Here is a 13931-nt window from a genome sequence, read left to right on the forward strand (position 1 = left end):
GCAGCACTTTGTAAAATTTGTGTCGCAAATGTTACTTGCTTTCGATCTTGTGAACCATAGAACATAGAACATAGAAAAATACAGCGCAGTACAGGCCCTTTGGCCCTCGATGTTGTGCCGATCCAAGCCCACCTAACCTACACCATCCCACTATCCTCCATATGCCTATCCAATGCCCATTTAAATGCCCATAAAGAGGGAGAGTCCACCACTGCTACTGGCAGTGCATTCCATGAACTCACGACTCGCTGAGTAAAGAATCTACCCCTAACATCTGTCCTATACCTACCACCCCTTAATTTAAAGCTATGCCCCCTCGTAATAGCTGACTCCATACGTGGAGAAAATGTCCAGATGAGATTCAATTTATACACTGGAACCCTGGCTGGGAGCATTCCCCAGGCAGGCTCCTCGCTCTGCTGTGGTAACTTTCCCCAAATATGTGACAGTCTCCCATGAACTCCCCCCACTCTTCAGTCAAAATTACAGGGTCCAACATGGTCTGTAGCTCTGCAGAAATGTGCTGCCTCACTGTCCAACACATTTACTTGAGTTCTACAGCAGAAGGTGACACTCACATTCCACAACCCCTACCATGGTCCCAAATCCACCATTCAACCCTCATACTGTGGCACTAATCTGATTCACCCCAGTGAACTGAGTGAACAAGGGGTCCTGCATGCATGTCTAGGCTTGATCTATGATTGCGGTGGTAAACGTTCCAATTTTCTCATAGTTGACATCTCTCCCACTCTTCGCCCCTGCTCCCATATTTTGGAAACACTCACAAGTTGATAATCAACCTGGATCAGCAGCAATATGAACATACCCTCTTTGGCCATTAACACATGGGGTTGGACTCGAACTTGAAGCTTCTAGCTTAGAGACAGGGACACTACTCACTGCACCACAAGACCTCCCGTCTCCAACTCTACTTAGTTAAATAAATGTTTCCAATCATTGGGAAAGTGTCTCCACTAACGGAGCAGGGAGAATGGAATTTTAATGAGCACACTACATACTTGAATACAACTGGCTAATTCCGTGGGGGTTAACATCAAAGGCACAGAGAATAATCACAACACATTTCATACCAGTTCCCCGGGGAAGGGCCACCTCTGACAGCATCTCCAGCACTGAGCTTTTCCCTGAGCTCTGGTCTCCAATTACTGCGATGGTGGGTAATGGTAAGTCCTTATTCAAGCCCAGTTTCCTCAGGGAATCAATTAGATCAATGTAAGGACGAATTTTCTCTTCATACTCCTCGTATAACAGGTTGGCCATTTCCTGAAAACAGAACAGTTCAATCAAGATTCCACAATTTGTCGTCTTCAAGTGGTTGGAAGGTGTTTATCATGTGTCTAGATTAGAGTGGTGCTGAAAAAGCACAGCAGGTTAGGCAGCATCCGAGGAGCAGGAAAATCGATGTTTCGGGCAAAAGCCCTTCATCGGGAATAGAGCCTCTATTTCTGATGAAGGGCTTTTGCCTGAAACGTCAATTTTTCCCGCTCCTCGGATGCTGCCTGACCTGCTGTGCTTTTCCAGCACCACTCTAATCTAGACTCTGGTTTCCAGCATCTGCAGTCCTTGTTTTGACTTAGGTGTTTATCATGTTCATAGTTCCACTTCTTTACACTAAAGAAAACCAATAGAACTGCGGATGCTGTATGTCAGAAACAAAAACAGAAGTTGCTGGAAAAAGGTCTGGCAGCGTCTGTGAAGAGAGAAATCAAAGAAACTGACATTTTCCGAGCTACCATTAGTTCTGAGGAAGGATCACCGGAACCGAAATGTTAACTTTGATATCTCTGCACAGACGCAGCCAGACCTGCCAGAGCTTTCCCAGCAACTTCTGTTTTTGTTTCCACTTCTTCACATGGTGGTTCAGAAGGTAGTGCTCTCAGGTCTGAATCAGACAGTTATGGGCCCACAGTGACCTAGTCCCCACCCCTCCCCCATCCCTGAGCACAAGATCTAGGCGGACACTCGGACTGCAGTGCTGAGGGTGTGCTGCACTGTCAGAGGCGCTGTCATTCAGAAAGAGAAATCAAAGCGAGACATTATTCCCCGTTGAGATCCCATGTCACTGGTTAAAGAACAAGTTGGGCTTAATCCCTGGCTATTCTTAACCCTCGACTAACCCGAAAGTCAGCTCATCTGGTCTCTTCTGTAGTTGCTGTTTGTGGAATCTTACTGTGCACAGGTTGGATGTCGGGTTTCCTATTTTACCTCAGTGACCATTTTTGTTGCCTGTAGAAGCAATTTGATACATTCTGAAGTCCTCTCTCTAAGTTAAAAATTAAAACTAAATCCAAGGCAATAGCTTTGGGTAAAAGAACCTCATATCCTTCAAATTAGCGATGTGGGATCTTTCACATTATCTTGAAGGTGGATGCTGCCTCAGTTTAACATGTTGTGAAAAAAACCATTCCAAATTTAAAGTAACGATGGCCAATGGGGAGACACAAGGCCATGTGGGGTAATCCAAGCCCCCCTGGTCTTGTCAGACTGCAAATATTGGGAAATATGTCTGAAAATATCTGGTCATCTGCTTGCTCTTCAGCGTTAGCTCTATCTCTCAGTTGATCCACAGATGTGACTGCTCTATTTCCTGAATTACAACAGCAATGTTCAGACGACGATAGCTAGGTGGTTGTGTTGCTGGACAAGTAATACAGCCGTTGGAACTAATGAGTTTGAGAGCTGAAGGATATATTTCAGTTGACTGAACAAATCTGGATTTAAGCTAATCTCAACTACTGTGACCTTAAACCAAAAAAATGACTGCTATTAAAACCCATCTCTAATTTTTCTTTCGGGTGGGAAATCTGCCATAGGCTTTCTGGTCAGGCTTGTATGTTAATCTCAATCCACAGCACCAGCACCTGCCTTCTGTAATGGCCTGACAACACTCGAAGGCACTCAGTTGTGTCAAACAGCTGGCTAGAAATTTAGAACAATGATTCAAGAAGGCAAGCCACCTTATTGTGGGCAACTATGGGCCATCAAAATAGGCTGGTCTTTTCTCTTACATGAGTTTGAAACGATTAGCTGCACAGAGCTTTGTGATGGTCTGAGGCCTAGAAAGATGCTGTATAAAATAGAGTTGTTCACAGGATCCCTACTGTGTGGAAACAGGCCATTCAGCCTGTCAAGTCCACGCTGACCCTCAAATAGTGTCCCACCCAGACCCATCCCATCCCACCCCATCCCTGTAACCCTGCAAGCACCATGGCTAATCCACCTAACCTACACAGCCCTGGACAATTTACCTTGGGCATTCCACCCAACCAACACATCTTTGTTCTGTGGGAGGAAACCAGAGCACCCCGAGGCAACCCATGCAGGCATGGGGAGAATATGTAGCCTCTACACAGACAGTAGCCCGTGAATTGAACCCAGTTCCCTGGTGCTGTGAGGCAGCAGTGCTAACGACTGAGCAACCATCCCACTCCTCCGTGGGCGGCACGGTGGCACAATGGTTAGCACTGCTGCCTCACAGCGCCAGAGACCCGGGTTCAATTCCCGCCTCAGGCGACTGACTGTGTGGAGTTTGCACGTTCTCCCCGTGTCTGCGTGGGTTTCCTCCGGGTGCTCCGGTTTCCTCCCACAGTCCAAAGATGTGCAGGGTCAGGTGAATTGGCCATACTAAATTGCCCGTAGTGTTAGGTAAGGGGTAAATGTAGGGGTATGGGTGGGTTTCGCTTCGGCGGGTCGGTGTGGACTTGTTGGGCCGAAGGGCCTGTTTCCACACTGTAATCTAATCTAATCTAATCTCTCTTGCTGTGTTTACTCATATTTGGATGGATATATAAATCCTCCCATTTTCGGCATAAAACCTCAGAAGCAATGCGAGAAAGAAGGGTGCCTTTAGGATTGCCCACCTGACTCTCCTGGGTCACTGAAAGTAGTTGAGAGAATCTGGACTGAAATATTTGGCAATCCCCAGCATAACCACTAGATGGGGGTGTAGCCCACTCTGGGGACATAACTCCAAATGGATGAAGAACAAATTGGCAATAAACCTTTGCTCAGAGCAGATATTGCGAGGTTAGAAGGGTCCAATTTACTTACCGCATTATTTCAAGCTTTCCTATCTCACCTAATAGTTTCTTTTTCGCTGTCCTCCACCTCTGAATGGGTGGAGTACTTTGCTGAATGTTTTTCCACGGGCACATGTGTGTTGGATTTGAGTTAAAAATCACACAACACCAGGTTATAGTCCAACAGGTTTATTTTGGATGAGAACCTGGTGCTGTATGATTTTTAACCTTGTCCACCCCAAGGATAAAGATTACATTCGATTCCCTTCAGTGTGGAAACAGGCCCTTCGGCCCAACAAGTCCACACCAACCCTCCGAAGTGTAACCCACCCAGACCCATTTCCCTCTGACTAATGCAGCTAACACTGCAGGCAATTTAGCACGCCCAATTCACCTGATCTGCACATCTTTGGACTGTGGGAGGAAACCGGAGCACCCGAAGGAGAATGTGCAAACTCCACACAGTCACCCAGGCTGGAATTGAACCTGAGACGTTGGTTCTGTGAGGCAGCAGTGTTAACCACTGAGCCACTGTGCCATGAAACTGCAGGTGCTGGAGATCAGAGTCGAAACGTGTGGTGCTGGAAAAACACAATAGGTCAGGCAGCATCCGGGGTGCAGGTGAATCGACGTTTCGAGCATAAATTCCTGATGATGAGCTTTATGCTCGAAAGGTCGACTCTCCTGTTCCTCGGATGCTTCCTGACCGGCTGAGTTTTCCAACACCAGACTCTTCGACCACCCCAGTCCAACACCGGCACCTCCACATCTTGATTTGAGTTGTCACTGCTTATTCAGCTGAGCATAGAGGCATCGCAGCATTTTAAGTCTTGTTCTCAGGATGTGAGGCTTACCATCGATGCTGGCAATCATTGACCATCCCAGTTTGCCTGAGAAGATGTTGGCAGATCTCCTTTGCCTTTGGAAGGGGTTTAATACTATTAACGTGGCAAGCCAGTCAACAGCAAGATTAGTTTGAGAAATCATACATTAGCCAGGCTACCTAACGATTGCAGGGACCTTTCCATATAGTGAACTCCTGTAGCTGGGGTTTTACAGACGCTTTCTTTGGCCAGGTCTACTTCTCCAGGATTTTAACTTTCTTTTCCAAGAGGCGTTCAAATCCAGAAATTTGAACCGGTGTGGACGTGAGCTTGGATTTCCCATCTCTATATGAACCATAGTTAAGAATGAACCAAACCTTACCTGAACTCGTGTGGACTTCAGGTCTGAAGCTATCCGTCAGAAACCCTGCAGGTGACACTCTTAAGTAAACTGAAATGAGAAGTTCCGCCCTTTCCTAGAAACGAGAATTTGAGGGGTGTAGGCAAGTTTAGCAGGTGAAGTCTCGGCAGAGGGAATACAATGAGAGAAAATGTGAGGCAATACACTTTGACAGAAGGTGCTGAATATTATTTTGATAGAGAAACCTGCAGTACAGAGGATTGGATGGTTCTCATGTGTCAATCAGAAGAAGCTAACATAGTTCAGTGTTCGTCGGGATGACAATGGGATGTTGGAAGGATGTGAAAGCATTGGAAAGGGTGCAGAGGAGATTTACCAGGATGTTGCCTGGTATGGAGGGAATGTCTTATGAGGAAAAGCTGAGGGACTTGAGGCTGTTTTCGTTAGAGAGAAGAAAGTTGAGAGGTGACTTAATAGAGACATACAAGATAATCAGAGGGTTAGATAGGGTGGACAGGGAGAGCCTTTTTCCTCGGATGGTGATGGATAGCACAAAGGAACATACCTTTAAATTGAGGAGTGATAGATATAGGACAGATGTCAGAGGTAGGTTCTTTACTCAGACAGTACTAAGGGTGTGGAACGCCCTGCCTGCAACCGTAGTAGGTTAGAGTGATGCTGGAAAAGCACAGCAGGTCAGGCAGCATCAGTTGAGCAAGAAAATCAACGTTTCAGGAAAAAGCCTTCCTTCCACCCCGGATGCTCCCTGCCTTCATTCCTGATGAAGGGCTTTTGCCCGTAACACTGGTTTTCCTGCTCCTCGGATGCTGCCTGCCCTGCTGTGCTTTTCCAGCACCACTCTAATCTAGACTCTGATCTCCAGCATCTGCAAATCCTCGTTCTTGCCTTGTTGATTGCAACCGTAGTAGCCTCGCCAACCTTAAGGGCACTTAAATGGTCACCGGATATGGAATAATGTAGGTTAGATGGGCTTCAGATTGGTTTTACAGGTCAGTGCAACATTGAGGACTGAAGGGCCTGTCCTGCGCTGTCATGTTGTCCTTTATTTCAAATGGAATAGAGTATAAGAGTAGGGAAATCTGGCTAAAACTTGATAAGGTTGAGCTTGTCCTCACTGGGATTTAAAAGAATGAGAGATGACCTTGTTAAAACATAGAAGAATCTGAGGGGGCTTCGTACAGTAGACCTGGAGAGGTTGTTTCCCCTTGTGAGAACGTCTGGGAGCAGAGGGTATAATCTTAGAATAAGGGTTTGCCCAGTTCAGACAAAACTGAAGAGAAATGTTTTCTCTCAGAGGACAGTGAACTTGAGGAAGTGTCCACCACAAAGGGCTGGGTTGTAAAATATATTCAAGGCTGAGGTAGAGAGATTTTTAATCAATAAGGATCAAAGTTTGTGAGGAAAAGTCAGGAAAGTAAACAATTAACAGATCTGTAACAGTGTTTTTGAGTAGTAGCCATGATGTAGAGATGCCGGTGTTGGACTGAGGTGGACAAAGATAAAAATCACACAACACCAGGTTATAGTCCAACAGATTTAATTGGAAGCACTAGCTTTCTGAGCGCTGCTCCTTCATCAGGTGTTGTGGAACAGGATCATAAGATACAGAATTTATAGCAAAAGATTACAGTGTCATGCAGCTGAAATGATATATTGAACAAACCTAGATTGCTATTAAGTCTTTCATCTTTTAGAATAAGTTGCAGGTTTCAATTCATAAATATGTAATTCCCAGAAGTTCTTTTCAGTCACATTCCCAAGATAACTGAAGTTTTTATTTTTAAAAAAGTGACATCTCAGCTCAGACAATGCACTAAACGTATGAGGTTAGAGTCTGTCTGTATCCCAGTTGTAGAATTCATCGAGTCATAGAGATGTACAGCATGGAAACAGACCCTTCGGTCCAACACGTCCATGCCGACCAGATATCTCAACCCAATCTAGTCCCATTTGCTAGCAGTTGGCCAACATCCCTCCAAACCCTTCCTACTCATATATCCATCCAGATGCCTTTTAAATGTTGCAATTGTACCAGCTTCCGCCACTTCCACTGGCAGCTCATTCCATACACGTACCACCCTCTGCGTGAAAAAGTTGCCCCTTAGGTCTCTTTTATATCTTTCCCCTCTCACCTTAAACCTATTCCCTCTAGTTCTGGACTCCCCGACTCCAGGGAAAAGACTCTGTCTATTTATCCTATTCATGCCCCTCAGGATTTTATAAACCTCTGAGATCTCCCCTCAACCTCCGACGTTCCAAGGAAAACATCATGGGCCTATTCAGCCTCTCCCGAGAGCTCAAATCCTCCAACCCTGGTGACATCCTTGTTAATTTTTTCTGAACCCTTTCAAGTTTCACAACATCTGTCCGATAGGAAGAAGACCAGAACTGCACCCAATATTCCAAGTGGCCAAACTAACATCCTGTTCAGCCGCAACATGACCTCCCAACTCCTGTACTCAATACTCTGACCAATAAAGGAAAGCATACCAAATGACTTCTTCATTATCCTGTCTACTGCAACTCTCCTTTCAAGGAGGTATGTACCTGCACTCCAAGTAGGAATTTCAAAGTAGGAATTTATAAAATATTAAATGGATTAATGGTAAGGTCCTAGGGAGTGTTGCTGAACAAAGAGACCTTGGAGTGCAGGTTCATAGCTCCTTGAAAGTGGAGTCGCAGGTAGATAGGATAATGAAGAAGACGTTTGGTATGCTATCCTTTATTGGTTAGAGTATTGAGTACAGGAGTTGGGAGGTCATGCTGCGGTTGTACAGGACATTGGTTAGGCCACTGTTGGAATATTGTGTGCAATTCTGATCTCCTTCATATCGGAAAGATGTTGTAAAAAGATTTACAAGGATGTTGCCTGGGTTAGAGGAGTTGAGCTATAGGGAGAGGTTGAATAGGCTGGAGCTGTTTTCCCTGCAGCATCGGAGGCTGACGGGTGACTTTATAGAGGTTTATAAAATCATGAGGGGCATGGATAGGATAAATAGACAAAGACTTTTCTCTGGGGTGGGGGAGTCCAGAACTAAAGGGAATAGGTTTAGGGTGAGAGGGGAAAGATATAAAAGAGACCAAAGGGACAACTTTTTCACGCAGAGGGTGGTGCGTGTATGGACTGAGCTGACAGAGGAAGTGGTGGAGGTTGGTACAATTGCAACATTTAAAAGACATCTGGATGGGTATATGATTAGGAAGGGTTTGGAGGGGTATGGGCCAGGTGCTGGCAGATGGGACTAGATTGGATTGGGATATCTGGTCGGTATGGAACAGTTGGCCCGAAAAGTCTGTTTCCGTGCTGCATATCTCTATGACTCTATGGTTGACTGCCTGCAGATTGTGCGCTTTTCAAGCAAAATAGAATGCATCTGCAAATATAATTCTGCAAATACAAATTCATTACCAAGCATGCACCCATGCAAATACTCTCTCTCATGCGCACTCACACTCACACACCCACAAGCACACCTCACACTCTCTCTCATACTGACAGACTCTCACCTCTTGCCTTTGATACATTGTCTGAGCTGATTCTGTGTTATGATCCTATTCCACAGCTTCTTGATGAAGGAGCAGCTCTCTGAAAGCTAGTGCTTCCACATATACCTGTTGGACTATAACTTGGTGTTGTGTCATTTTTAACTTTGAATGGTGGAGCAGAATCGATGGATTATGTCCGCCCATACAATTTACGGATCTTAAAACAGTGTGAAAGTGGGGAGATTTCCTTTTCGATGGAATGAACTCAACAAAGAGGGCTGATTCCATTGTTAATTCTGTTGTACCCTGTGGTTTTATTTATCCCCACGGTTTCTGGTCCATGGTCATTCAGTGATTCCAGGGATGGGTGGATTAGGGGAGGATTGATACCATTCCATTGTCACTGGCCACCCCCTATCCTGGCCCACCCCACAGGGTGCAGGGAAAATCATGTGAACTGCCTTGTTTAAGCAAACATCTGACATCTCTGACAGTCTCTCACTTCCTGTGTTGTTAATTCCCAGTGTGTCTGCTGCTTGCTTTAACAATCAAATGAGTCAAGAGGGAAGGGGGGGGGGGGAGGGGAGGGGAAGATGCAACGTAAGTACTTCTTTAACTCTGTATTTGAGAGTTACACAGGACTGATTGGGGGAAATCAAAATAGAAGATTGTAGACGTACCTGAACAAATGGACCGTCCAAAATGCTCTATCGCTTATTGATTCTGTTGAGAACAGCAAAATGCGAAGTGCTCTGATCTCAGTCACAGTAGTTCCTTTCGCCTTTTTGCTCTTTTATTCCTGTTTCCCAAAGAACTGGATAAACACTTTGTAGGAGAGATTTCGGACTGGAGGTGACTTTCTGATTTTCACTTTCAGTTTCACGTAAATTGAACAGAAAGTTCCGTGCGTGATTCATTTCCTGTCAGCACCGGACTGCTAAGGGTTTTGTTTAAAAGGCAACAGAGAGAGAGAAAGGAACAAGGAAAGTTTAGAATGTAATGTTTTACTGTAAGGGGAACTGAATGCAAGAGTAGGGAGATTATGCTTCAGTAATGCAGACCATTAGTGAGACTGCATCTGGAATATTGGGTACAGTACAGGTACTGATCACCGTGTTTACAGAAGGATTGTCATTGTGTTGGAGAAAGTTGACTAATACCTGAAATGAGTGGATTGCCCTCTGAGTAAAGGCTAAACAGGCTAGACCTGTATCCTATGGAGATAAAAGATTCAGAGGGGACTAAATTGAAACAAAAGGAGCTGTGGGGTCTTGACCTCGTGGATATGATAAGGACAATGAGACCATAAGGAACAGGAGTAAGCCATTCTCCACCTCAAGCCTTTTGTGCCTTTCATAAAATCATGGCTGATTCATCATTCCTCACATCCACTTTCCTGCCACTTCTCCATAATCATTGATTTCCCCAATTGAACAAGAATTAATCTGTCTCAGCCTTAAATATACACAAAGTCTCTTCCACCACTGCTGTCTGTGACAGGGAGTTCCAAAGAAAAAATTCCCCTTGTCTCAGTTTCCAAATTGGTCTCTGTGAGAGACGATTTCGGTACAAACAACTGAGATGTGCATGACCCCAAAGTCTAAGGGGAACGTGACTCTTTAGAGCCAAAGAGGGGAGGGACTTGTGCTGTATTTAATGAGAAACTTTGTTAGCCTCGGGGCGCCTTTTTCTCAGAAGGGTGCCCAACTCTGCAGACTTGCTAATAAAACTTTGTTTTCCTGAATTTGTCTAGAGCGATTATTGAGAGGCGATTTTCGTTTCTAACAGTCTCCCTTTATTCTGAGACTATGCCCACTGGTCTGAGACTCTCCCATGACAGGAAACATCCTCTCGGGAATCTTGTATGTTTCAATGACTTCCTCTCTTATTCTTCTAAACTCCAGTGAGTGGATCCCAACCTGTTTCCTCTTGTGGGGGAATCTAGAACTAGTGGTCTTAATTTAAAATATGAGGTAATCCATATAAGATAGAGGCATCAAAATATGGTTTCCTCTGAGAGAGTTGTCAGTCTTGAAATTCCCTTCCTCAAAATGTAGTGGATGCAGAATCTTTAAATACTTTAAGGTAGTGGTCCATTGACATTTGATGCATGAAAGATTACCGGGGATATACAGTAATGTAAAATTGAGGTTAAAATCATATCAGTCACAATCTTATTGAATCCCTACAGCATGGAAGCAGGCCATTCGGCCCATCAAGTCCACACTGACCCTCTGAAGAGCATCTCACCCGGATCCACCTACTCTACCTACATTTCCCGTAGCTAACCCACCCAGCTTGCAAATCCCTGGACACTATGGATAATTTGGAGAATGTGAGGACTGCAGATGTTGGAGATCAGAGTCAAAACGTGTGGTGCTAGAAAAGCACAGCCAGTCAGGCAGCATCCGAGGAGCAGGAGAGTCAATGTTTCAAGCATGAGCTCTTCATTTAGGGATGTAATTGAAGAGCACAGGCATCAAGTTCTGCATTGGCTATCCGGGGAGTTATTACAACATTTACATTCTGTACAACTCCCGGGTCCCTCGAATGTTCACACTCCTACATCATGTCCAGGGCTGGCTGGTAAAGAATGAAGAGTACACCTCCATAAAGCAGTCTGATAATGCACAATATGCAGACTGATACCAAACAGGGGTACAATGCAACACATGCATCCACTGGGGTGATCATTCACTAGACAGTTGGTCTTCTGAAGAGACCTTGAAGTGCAGGTTCATAGTTCCTTGAAAGTAGGGTCGCAAGTTGAAAGGGTAGTGAAGAAGATAGCAGTTGGTACACTTGCCTCTATTGGTCAGTGCATTGACTATAGGAGTTGGGAGGTCATGACATGGCTGTGCAGGACATTGGTCAGGCCACTTTTAAAATATTGTGTGCAATTCTGGTCTCCCTCCTATAGGAAGGATGTTGTGAAACCTGAAAGGGTTCAGAAAAGATTTACAAAGATATTGCGAGGTTGAAGAATTTGAGGTACAGGGAGAAGTTGAATAGGCCAGGGCTATTTTCCCTGGAGCATTGGAGGTAGAGGGGTGATTTTGGAGAGGTTTATAAAATCAAGAAGGCCATAGATAGGGTGAATAGTCAAGGTCTTTTCACTAAGATAGGGGAATCCAAAACTAGAGGGCATTGGTTTCATGGGAGTGGGGAAAGATTTAAAAGGGATCTAAGAAGCAACGTTTTCACATGGGATAGTGCATGTATGGAATGAGCTGCCAGAGGCTGGTATAACTGCAACATTTAAAAGGCACCTGGATGGGAATATGAATTGGAAGGATTTGGAGGGATGTGGCCAAAGGCTGACAAATGAGCTAGATTTATTTATGATATTTAGTCAGCATTGACAAGTTGGACTGAAGGTCTGTTTCCATGCTTTACATCTCTATGACTCCCTGACTTATGTCAGTTGTATGAACCACTCCAGACACACGCTGGACAGTATCTCCAGAAAGCCTTCTTGATTTTATAAATCTATCAAAAATCACCCCTTAGCTTCCGATGCTCCAGGGAAAATAGCCCTGGCCTATTTAGCCTCTCCCTATACCTCAAACTCTCCAACCTCGCTAATATCCTTGTAAATCTTTTCTGAGCCCATTCAAGTTTCACAACATCCTTCCTATAGGAGGGAGACCAGAATTGCTCACAATATTCCAAAAGTGGCATGATCAATATCCTGCACAGTCATGTCATGACATCCCAACTCTTATACTTAATGTACTGACCAATCGAGGCAAGTGTACCAACTGTTATCTTCTTCATTATCTTTTCTACTTGTGACTCTACTTTCAAAGAACTATGAGCCTGAACTCCAAGGTCTCTTCAGAAGACCAACTGTCTGTTGAATGGTCTGTTGAATAGGATTCATTGTAGCACTGTTTGGCATTAGTCTGCATATTGTGCATCATCAGACATACTTTATGGAGGTGTATTCTTTATCACTCACCAGCCAGCCCTGGACATGTTGTAGGAGAGTGAACATTCGAGGAACCCGGGAGTTATACAGAATGTAAATGTCATGACAACTCCCTGGATAGCAGGCACAGAACCTGTTGCCTTCCTGATGAAGTGCTCATGCCCAAAACATTGATTCTCCTGATCCTTGGACGCTGCCTGACAAGGCTGTGCTTTTCCACACTCTCAACTCTGATCTCCAGCATCAGCAGTCCTCACTTTCTCCTAACTGAACCTGTATGTTAACCTTAAAAGAATCCTGAACTATGACCCCCAAGTCCCTTTCTGCTTCAACTTTCCGAAGCCTTTTCCCACTTACAAAATAGTCTGCGCATCTATTCTTCCCACCAAAGTGCATAGCTTCATACTTTCCCACATTGTATTCCAACTTCTTTGCCCACTCTTCTAGTCTGCCTAAGTCCTCTCGCAGTTTCCCTGCTCCCTCAACATGACCTATCCCTCTACCCATCTTTCTGTCATCTGCAAACATTGCAACAATGCCCTCAGTTCTTCTGAGCAGTTTGATTAAATTGTTCCCTAATCTTCTATATTCAAAGTTAAAAACCACACAACACCAGGTTATAGTTCAACAGGTTAATTTGGAAATTCTCACTTTCAGAGTGCTGCTCCTTCGTTCCAACCACCTGATGAAGGAGCAGGTGTTGTGTGACTTTGAACTTTGTCCATCCCAGTCCAACACCGGTTCCTCCAAGTCACCTCTATGTTCAAGTAAGTACAGCAAGATTAATCATGGCCAAGGTGACAGAGGAGCTTGAAGTTGGAGGTGAGGTTGAAGATGAAGTGGTAATTAAAGATTGGTAGAAACTGTGAAATTCCTGTGGAATGGTCACAGTGCAGTAGCAGGCTATTCAGCCCATCATGTCACTGCCAGCCCTCTGTAAGAGCAACTTACCTTTCCCCACCCTCTTGCCCTTTCTTTATAGCTTAACCATTCATTTTCTCTTCAGATGATTATCTAATTCCCATTTGAAAACCATGATTCACTCTGTCTACACCACAATCTAAGGCAGTGAATTCCAGATCCTACTCACATTCCATGTATTAAAAAAAAGTACTTTTCCTTATGATGCCTTCAGTTTCAGAACTATGAGCCTGCACTCCAAGGTTTCTTCAGAAGACCAACTGTCTGTTGAATGGTCTGTTGAATAGGATTCATTGTAGCGCTGTTTGCTATCAGTCTGCATATTGTGCATCATCAGACATGCT

At 44.6% G+C, this 13931-nt stretch overlaps 1 protein-coding gene across 2 annotated transcripts in view; it reads right to left on the reverse strand.

Annotated features, from left to right (window-relative positions):
• LOC122555396 (interferon-induced GTP-binding protein Mx3-like) overlaps positions 1-9782 on the reverse strand; it is a 38539-nt gene extending 28757 nt beyond the window's left edge. The window contains exons 1-3 of one of the 2 annotated variants that reach the window (XM_043701366.1): positions 9416-9782; positions 5250-5343; positions 1095-1287 (exon numbers count right to left, since the gene is read on the reverse strand). In XM_043701366.1, the coding sequence (XP_043557301.1) occupies positions 1095-1284 (190 nt within the window). In that variant the 5' untranslated portion in view covers positions 1285-1287; positions 5250-5343; positions 9416-9782. The remainder of the gene's footprint in view (positions 1-1094; positions 1288-5249; positions 5344-9415) is intronic. The other variant, XM_043701367.1, reaches the window with a different exon arrangement.
• Positions 9783-13931: the final 4149 nt, after the last annotated feature.

The sequence above is a fragment of the Chiloscyllium plagiosum genome, chromosome 12 (genome assembly GCF_004010195.1).
Source record: "Chiloscyllium plagiosum isolate BGI_BamShark_2017 chromosome 12, ASM401019v2, whole genome shotgun sequence".
NCBI lineage: Eukaryota > Metazoa > Chordata > Chondrichthyes > Orectolobiformes > Hemiscylliidae > Chiloscyllium > Chiloscyllium plagiosum.